This window comes from Sander lucioperca, chromosome 11, assembly GCF_008315115.2.
Source record: "Sander lucioperca isolate FBNREF2018 chromosome 11, SLUC_FBN_1.2, whole genome shotgun sequence".
In the NCBI taxonomy this organism is placed as follows: Eukaryota; Metazoa; Chordata; class Actinopteri; order Perciformes; family Percidae; genus Sander; species Sander lucioperca.
The window spans coordinates 34800761-34810234 of NC_050183.1; the positions used below are offsets into that span (position 1 = coordinate 34800761).

Below are 9474 nucleotides of genomic sequence, written 5' to 3' on the forward strand. Positions count from 1 at the left end.
GTGACTGAATCTCTCTCACAGAGCTACATTCGGTGTGTTAAATGCATGTGAGACCTCACAGTAGGCATCTTCCATCAGCTGTCAAAGCCAAAATACCTGCTTTGACATCACTGATTGGATTGTGGCTCCTGTGCAGCTTAGCTGCTGTTTTTTATTTAAAGAAGACCTAATGTGCTTTTCCATATTTTCTGTCATATATATATATTATATATATATATAATATATTAATAATGTTACAGTGTCAGATGCTTATTTTAAACGTGGCCAAAGCTTCAAAAATGGAGGTAAATGTATCTAAAAGAAATCCTGTGAGCAAAAACCTCATATTTCACACAGTTCTGAATGCGGCGTTTTCAACAGTTTTCTGTCTCTCTGCTCAGTGACGTCATACTGGGCCGGTTTTCTTTAGTGTGCCATATATGGTAATTTGCTCCAGGCACACTACTGCCGTGTTTACATTACATACCCTGTAGTTTATTTCCACGACGTTCTACTTCAGGAATTGTTCCGTTGCTGCCGCAAATTCTGCTGGTGTTATGTGGGCAGCTGTTCTCTCCTGTCCTGTGTGTGTCTCTCCCCTTGTTTCCCTACTGTGTCTGTTTGTCTGTATGTGTGTATTGCTGACTCTGCCTGGAAGTAGGTCATGGGGCGTGGTCGGTCGATCTACCTCTCTGCACAGCTGCTGGCTATCCCACTGATCTCTACCTACACAGCTGCTGTCAATTCCACTTACCAACCATGCAGTATTTATTCCTGGGCGGGGATCAACACCGGCGCCAGATTGTTGCACCTACCAGTGTGGTAACTAGGCTCCCAAGTTGAACTTTGTTTGTGCCAGTTTAGTTGTGTTATATTCCTCGTGCTTTTGTTAACGTCCTGTTTTCCCTGTCCAGACCTACGCCTCAAGACCTGCTGCCGTGGCTAGCTATTCCGCCATCACGCTCAAGTCTTCCTACCTTCCCGCTTGGATTCCAGAAGGAAATTTTGGACACACCACTGCCTGCCCGCCTCAGCCCCTATCCAGCTCGGAGTCATCCTACCTTGTGTTTTCTGTCCTTGGTTGCTATAAGTACTGAACTTTCATTAAAGCGTTTTTGAATCGTTACTCTGTGTCCGTGTATGTTTCTCTGTGTTCTGGGTCAGAACCTCGGCATTATCAGAATGATCTGGCCATGGACCCTATAGAGAAACAACACGAGGTTAGCAGGGATAGCGTCCGGCGAACTATCCAGTCCCAAGGGGCTTTGTTGGGGCAATATGACCAGCTAATTTTATTATATTATTATAAAGCCAACTTTATTGGAAAACAACCACCAACTGCTAAGTCAGGTCTCCTAACCTCCCAAATTACTAATGTCTGTCGACAGTTCTCCACCTCTCTCTGATCCTCAGCTTCCCTCCCTCAAGCTGTCTCCTCAGACATGACGGTGGCTCCGTTCCACCGGGAACCCCCAGTTACGTCACCAGAGCTGTTCAATGGAGAGTTGAAGTGCCGTGGATTCTTGCTGCAGTACAGATTTTTCAACAAAGACCACTATCATTCTCTACGGAGGCTTCAAAGGTACATTATGCTCTGGGGTTGCTTAGAGGAAGAGCGTTGGTGTGGGCTGTGGCTGTATGCTCTAAATCAACAAATGACTGAATTAACCTTTGCTGATTTTTCTACTAAGTTGAGAACTGTTTTTGACCATCCTGACCATGCTGGAAATGCTTCAAAAAGACTATTCAATCTGAGGCAGGGCACGGACAGTGTGGCAGAATACGCAATTGAGTTTTGGACTCTGGCGGTGGATTCCAAATGGAACAAGGAAGCACTTCAAGGAGCACCGGTTTGAATGAATCAGTTAAAGATGAACTTGCAACCCGTGACGAACCAAATAACCTGCACTCTCTCGTGTCCCTTGCTATTAAGCTTGACAACAGGTTGTGGAGAGGCGCCGGGAGAGAGGCGGTCGGTCACATCTCACAGGACAAGTTACCACGCCTTCAACCTCCCAAGCCTCACCTCCCCTGAGACAGCTTCCCTCATCACCAGACCCCATCTTAAATATATTTTGATATTATCATTTCATTGATCACAATTTAGGTAACCAAGCTGGTATTTCCATTGAGCCACTTCCAACTCCCCTTCGTGTTACAGCCCTTGATGGTCACCTCCTCACAGAGATTGCTCATCAAACCGCCCCCGTTTCATTAGTTTTTATCTGGCAACCATCGTAAAATCATTCAATTGAAAGTCATGTCCGCTTCTACAACCCCAATTATCCTCGGTTTCCCCTGGCTGAGTCTCCATAACCCACAAATTGATTGGAAACATCACTCCATTCTCAGTTGGAGTACTCACTGTCATTCTGAGTGTCTTGGGTCAGCTGTTCCTCCCGCTGAAGAAAACCCTGCACTCCCCATTGCGTGTTCAGTAAGGACAAGGTGCTTTCGTTACCTCTCCATAGACCTTACAATTGTGCCATAGAGTTGCTTCCTGGTGCTCCTTTGCCATCAAGTCGTCTTTACAATCTGTCCCGAAGAGAGAGAGGCGATGGAGAAATATATTGGTGACTCTCTGGCTGCTGGCATAATCCGTCCCTCGTCTCCTGTTGGTGCAGGATTCTTTTTTGTAGACAAGAAAGACAAGACTTTACGTCGTTGTTTAGATTTTCGGGGATTAAACAACTTAACCATCAAAAACAAATATCCCCTGCCACTCATCAACTCTGCTTTCGAACCCTGCAGGGCGCCAGGGCGCCAGTGTTTTCCAAACTCAACCTCAGAAATGCCATTTTGAATATTTAATTATGCCTTTTGGGCTCACTAATGCCCAAGCTGTGTTCCAAGCCATGGTGAACTATGTTCTAAGGGATTTTTTTGAACCGTTTTGTTTTTGTATACCTCGACGACATTCTCATTTTTTTCCAAGTCTCCCGAGGAACATGAGTCACACGTCCGACAAGTCCTACGTCTCCTGGAGAATAAGCTGTACATTAAGGCTGAGAAATGTGAGTTCCACAAACAGTCAGTTCCTTTCCTCGGCTTCATCGTTGAGAGTGGGCAGGTGAAGGCAGACCCGAGAAGATCCGGGCAGTTACAGAATGGCCCACGCCCACTACCCGTAAGCAGGTTCAACAGTTTTTGGGCTTTGCGAATTTTTACCGGAGGTTCATTAACTCTGCCCTCACTAGACTCACGTCCCCCAAAACCCCTTTCCAATGGTCCCCTGAGGCTGAACAGGCTGTTTGTGTGCCGGCCTGCCTAAGTCTGAAGGTAATGATTCTATACTTACCATCGTGGACAGATTCTCTAAATCTACCCACTATATAGCATTACCAAAATTTGCCAGTGAGACAGCGGATCTCTTAGTCCAACATGTATTCCGTCCCCATAGAATATCTGTGGACATCGTGTCTGATAGAGGCCCACAGTTTACTTCTCGTGTCTGGAAAGTTTTTTTTGTACTGCTTTGGGTGCATCTGTAAGTCTGTCCTCAGGGTTCCATTCCCAATCCAACGGTCAGACTGAGAGCGCCAATCAGGACCTCGAAGCATCCCTTCATTGTGTGGCTGCTCAGCATCGATCCTCCTGGGCCAAACATTTGCCGTGGATAGAGTATGCCCACAACTCCCTGACCACCTCCGCCACTGTCCTCTCACCTTTCGAGGTAGCCCTGGGATACCAACCCCCCTTGTTTCCCGCTCAGGAGAAGGAATTGGCTGTTCCCTCGGTGCAGGAGAACCTTCACCGCTGCCATAAAGTTTGGAGCGACGCCCGGGAAGCCCTGCTTCGGACCGCTGAGCGGAACAAGAGGGTGGCGGATAGGCACAGGACACCTGCACCCATGTTTCAACCTGGCCAGGAGGTTTGGCTTTCATCTAAGAACATCCTTCTTCGTACCGAGTCGCACAAATTGTTGCCTCGGTATTTAGGACCATTTGTGGTGGAGTCAATTGTTAACCCCTCAGCGGTCCAGTTGAAGTTGCCACAGGCCATAAAGGTTCACCCTACGTTTCACGTTTCTCAACTGAAACCCATGTCCTCCAGTCCATTGTGTCCAGCTGTGGATCCTCCACCACCTGTTCGGATTATTGACGACCATCCGGCCTACATGGTCCGGAGGCTCCTGGACTCTCAGAGGCGGGGTAGGGGCCTCCAATATCTGGTCGATTGGGAGGGTTATGGACCCGAGGAGAGGACTTAGATTCCTAGACGCTTTGTTTTGGATCCGCAGTTGATTAAGGACTTCCATCGTGATCATCCAGACAAACCTAGTGGGTCGCCAGGAGGCGCCCGTTGAGGGGGGGGAAGTACTTTTATGTGGGAAGCTGTTCTCTCCCGTCCTGTGTCCACTTACCAACCCTGCAGTATTTATTCCTGGGCGAGGCTCACCACCAGCGCCAGATCGTTGCACCTACCAGTGTGGTAACTAGGCTCCCAAGTTGAACTTTGTTTGTGCCAGTTTAGTCGTTGTGTTATATTCCTCATGCTTTTGTTAACGTCTTGTTTTCCCTGTCCAGACCTACGCCTCAAGACCTGCTGCCGTGGTTGTTATGCCAGCTCATCACGCTCAAGCCTTCCTACCTTCCCGCTTGGATTCCAGAAGGAAATTTTGGACACACCACTGCCTGCCCACCTCAGCCCCTATCCAGCTCGCATTCATCCTACCTTGTGTTTTCTGTCCTTGGTTGCTATAAGTACTGAACTTTCATTAAAACGTTTTTGAATCGTTACTCTGTCCATGTATGTTTTTCTGCTGGGTGTCCCTCTTTTCGGCCGAATGTCTTCACCTTCCGCTTTCTTTGTGTTGGCATTCTAAACTCCGGTGGATTTATGAGGACTATGGTTAACTGCTCCTCAGATCTCTGCAAGGTAAATCGAGACAGCTAGCTAGACTATCTGTCCAATCTGAGTTTTCTGTTGCACGACTAAAACAACCTTTGAACGTACACATGTTCCACCAAAACAAGTTCCTTCCAAGACTATTTTGCAGCGGCACCGTGGTTCTGTCCGGTGCTTAGTGCCACCATGACGATTGTGATTGGTTTAAAGTAGGGATGCACCGAATCAGGATTAGAATTTATTTTTTTTACCGAACCCTACGCTTGCACTACGCGCGCTACGCTGGTCGACGTAATGACGCCGCCGTTGATTACGGGAAGGTGTTTACGTAGGTGGACCGTTCAGTTAGGCAGTAGGCAGAAAGTGAAAATGTAACTCGTGAGCAGAGAGTGTTTGGCAATACTTTCAGTCAAAAGAAGGCGATTCAAGTCGAGCTACATGTTCAGTTTGCAATGCCGATTTGTCTTGTGTTGGCAAGGACACTAAACAATGCACTACTACAACATCGCCGCTGTTAAAACATTAGCATATGAAACATCCGAAAGAATACAAGTTGTGCATGAAGAAATCTACATACAGCAGCCAAAATGCAGCAACTTCAGGTACGGCAAAGGAAGGATAGTCACAGCTAAACTTATGTTAACCAGACAGTGCCTCTCCCGGGCTGTCAGCCGTTCTCTCGGCAAATGAGTCTCCCTGCAGTGGAAGCGGAGCGACCAAACGGCCGGCTGCTGCTCGTTAGCTTTCTAATTTCACCCACCCAACATGCCTTCATCATACACCGGTTAGCGAAAATTTGCCAAACAAAACTGTCACTCAGCTGGCGATAGCGATGTGCTTTCCTACGATGTAAAAAGAGCGTGTGAATTCAACATTAAGTAGTTACATTTAACTATTTTAGAGGCTGTGGATGTTGTTTATTTCATTAATGTGTTTACTGTGTTAATGGACTGAGGATGGGAGTAGGATTCGGTTTCGAATTCAGCAGAATCTTAACCAGTGGATTCGGTATTTGGCCGAACCCCAAAAATCTGGATTCGGTGCATCCCTAGTTTAAAGGAATGCCAATAAACCAGAGCACGTTTTTCTTCCATCTTGGAATGCTGTGTGGACTCACCAGACCTCCTCCGCAGCGCTGTGGAGGAAGGTCTGGCAAAGCGAGACTACATACCCTGCTACGTGTAGCTACATGCTAATTTCGGATCACCTGTTTTTGGTTTATCAGCCTTTATTGATGATTTTTGTCGGTAGAAAGTGCTGCTATATACTCCATTGCAGTCAGTCTCCAGCTGGAACAGCAACGTAAGCAGAGCACAGATGTGGATACTTGTTCTGTTTTGGCCTAACTAATCAAAAGTGAGTTTGTCCCGTTGAGGTAGTGTTTGCAACAATAAAAAAATATACTAATTTAGGAGTTATTATGATCTATACGTTGACGTAGAACATGTACAGCTGCTTTGATGTCATTTTTGTGGCCATGTATCTGTCCCTATTTAAATTAATGAGCCTAGCTCTATAGGAAGATGACAATCACAGGATGGTTTCTGTAACCAGCAGGAAAATAGTTGACACAACACCAGACTATCTTTAAATTAAACAAGCCAACGGTGTACTGAGCTGACACGTCAGATGGTTTGTTAACACAGAACCATCTGAAAAGCCGTCATTGGAAACTGTGAATATGTGGCAGGTGATTGGATGAAACCCCTATCTATTAAATTCTTGCCGGAGCCAGTCGTGATACGTGCGGAAAAAACTTTTCCTTCGGAAAAAGCTTTCAGTGCCATTCCTAGCTCTTCGAGGAGCATCTCGCTGCAGCCTGCGGGAAGGCAGGGCTTGACATCAAGCCCCGTCCACATCCAAGTCAGTCATTTTGATTTGTTTACGTCACGCAGCTTTATATCCGGGCACTTGGGGCGGAAAAGTTTCGCTAGGATAACGCCTTAGAAGAGAAGAGAAGAGAAGAGAAGAGTACAGTACAGTACAGTAGAAGAGGCAACTATGTTGGCAAGTAACAAACATGAAATAATATAAAAGCTTAATTTTAATTGCAAAAAAAAATGTGTTTGTGAAATGGGTTTTTGATGGATCTAACTACTTATACTGAGGCACGTGTTATACAATTAGCTTAGTACTACACTGTACACTTTGTTAAGCTTCCATAAGTTTATCATTGTTTTAAAGAAAGCGTTCCTCTCAAAGCCTTCTTGATTTAAGTTGTCAAGTAGATGTTAAGTTAATGCACATCACGACATCTTTTGTGGCACCAAGTTCATAGCTAGGACATAGACTTAGCTTCAGGGACATTTTGGCTGCTAGCTAGGTGCACAGCACATGACATGATAACGTGTATACAGTGTGAAGGGAACAGCAGGAGTAGACAGCAGAATAATTACATTATAAAATAATCCGATTATACAATCCTTCTGAGTTTGCTAAAAGCAGGAAACTGTCCTTCCAGGAATGATGTGAGAGCAATCATGTCACTTAACACTAATAAAACTGAGGAGATGATCTTTGATCAAAAAGAACCCTATAGTTAAAGGAGACTGTGTAATTCACAGTACCTCGGCATTCACATAGACTGTCACATAGACACATAGACTGTAGATTGTCTCCGGACGTTGTCTCCGTCACATTTTGACATTGTGAAGTACTTTACATTACATTTTTCACTCAACCAAAACAACTTGCAGTCAAGAGAGTTAGTAAGGCTAATCACTCACTACTGATCACCAAAATGCAACAAACGGTAAACTCATCTTTATTTCCCCAGCACCCTACACATTTTGAGGGCCTCCCAGACCCAGGAAAATATCTTGAGGGTGGATCCTATAAATGTCCATGTTGTAATTACTTCACCAATATGTTGTACAAGATGAGACTTCACCTTGAAAACCACATGCAGCTTGCAGTGCAACACAAAGGTAGGGTTTGTTGGGATGGACAATATGTGTATGCTTGATGTTGAGCACCAGTGGATATGTAAAGGATAATGAACGCTTTAATTTATTTCATTTATTATGCACACTTTGGCGGCCATTATCCCTTACATATAGGCCTAGGTGGTAAATCCATGACATTCAACGATATTTGTCTAAATGAGTTCAATCAGTTTCACTGTTGCTTGCCTCTTACCCTATCAGGACACAGTGCAGATCAAATATGATAATTGCCCCTGATTCTGTAGGTAGTTGTAACTTTGTACAATGTAGGTCTTTGTTTTAATTGTACATTTTCATTTGAAGCCATGGTCAAGTCTTTGCACATTGGACAGCGGAGTGCCAGGAGCTGTTGAGTGGAAATTATTCCCCAGTGTTGCGGCTGAAGAGAAGGCGCGAGCAGGACCCTGAGGTTAGTTGTGAGGAAGAACCTTGATACACATAGTCTTGTCAAAACTCTTTTAAATTGTCCCCCTTTTGCACCTACCACCATCTCACAGTCTCCATCTCACTGTCCCGCTTTTGCACCTGCCTCTATCTCACAGTGTCCACCCTCTGCACCTGCTACAATCTCACAGTCAAGACAGTGTCTTGCTGAACAAAAGGGCTTCTGTGTTTTCCAGTCATCAGCAAACTCTGGACAGAGGTGGGTTAAAAAGCAAACTGAATATTTTTTTTTTTTTCAACTCTAACATCTGTTGTGTTTGTAGAGTCTTATACCCAGATGTTGAGCCAATGGAATGGCTGCAGTGTGAAACCTGCAATGAATGGCTACACAAAGACTGTGTGGGTCCAGTGCACCATCAGAGTTGGTCGTGCGGCTGTTCATGTAGCGCTGATGTCCGAAGGTGCTACTCCACTTATTACTGAAATATATGCTTATATCGTTTTGTATTTTTTATTTTTTTTAAATAGTACAAAATGTGAACTTCTTAAGTAAAGGATAACATTCAACAAATGTTTCTCATCATGAATTGTCAGCCAAGTTGACCTACTTACTGTTGTGTTGAGATTCTGACTATTAAATGATTGGAGAATTAGTTTTGAGAGTCAGTATAGAAAACATTTTTTTTTTTGCAGTTGTTGTTGTTGGCGGTCCACTTTCCAAAAAAATATATTTCCCTCTTGTCTACAGAATAATTGATACTGTTGAGAGGGAAGGGATTTTATCAATTTTCTCAAAGGTCCAAATAAAGGTAATTATTAAGACATATATTAGCCGTAACAAAATGAGAAGTGTTCTTATGTGTTCACACTTTCGTTTCAGAGCTTATATGATGAGCTCATCTGTGGGAGCAGAAGGTCCAACAGGATGTTCCTATGGAATCATCCTGTATCCCTTTCTCTCAAACAGCACCTGAAGCAGAAGATGCTGCTTTTTAGTGAGAAGCGGGTAAGCAAAAATGTCAGTGATGTGTATGTGTGTACCCATGACTGCAGTGCCTTACAGAGAGTGGTCAGAGTACCTCTCCCTAACCTGCAGGATACCTATAAGAAAAGAGTATGTTAAAGGGCCCAAAGTATTTGAATGGACTTTTCACATCCTGACCATGGACTTTTCAAACTACTGAGGTCAGACAGACGTCTCTGCTGCTACAAGACCAGAACAGAGAGACTGAGGAGGAGTTTCTTTCCTCAAGCTTTACATTAGTATGTCTATGTATGTGACAAATAAAAGTCCTTGTATCCTTGTATTGCTTTGTCT

At 44.6% G+C, this 9474-nt stretch overlaps 1 protein-coding gene across 1 annotated transcript; it reads left to right on the plus strand.

Annotated features, from left to right (window-relative positions):
- Positions 1-1421: 1421 nt before the first annotated feature.
- On the plus strand, positions 1422-4708 carry LOC118496344. Its single transcript, XM_036007703.1, has 6 exons — positions 1422-1561; positions 1721-1829; positions 2915-3106; positions 3407-3779; positions 4367-4410; positions 4506-4708. Exons 1-6 carry the CDS (start codon positions 1422-1424, stop codon positions 4680-4682), a joined length of 1035 nt encoding a protein of 344 aa, XP_035863596.1. The 3' UTR covers positions 4683-4708.
- The last annotated feature ends 4766 nt before the right edge of the window (positions 4709-9474 follow it).

Bases quoted from the DNA above. Each gene is read 5' to 3' on its own strand.
- LOC118496344 (XM_036007703.1), top strand. From the start codon at position 1,422: ATGACGGTGGCTCCGTTCCACCGGGAACCCCCAGTTACGTCACCAGAG. The intron at 1,830-2,914 runs GTTTGAATGAAT...TTTTTTTCCAAG, and splicing joins AAGCACTTCAAGGAGCACCG to TCTCCCGAGGAACATGAGTC. The intron at 3,107-3,406 runs GTAAGCAGGTTC...CGTGTCTGATAG, and splicing joins ATGGCCCACGCCCACTACCC to AGGCCCACAGTTTACTTCTC.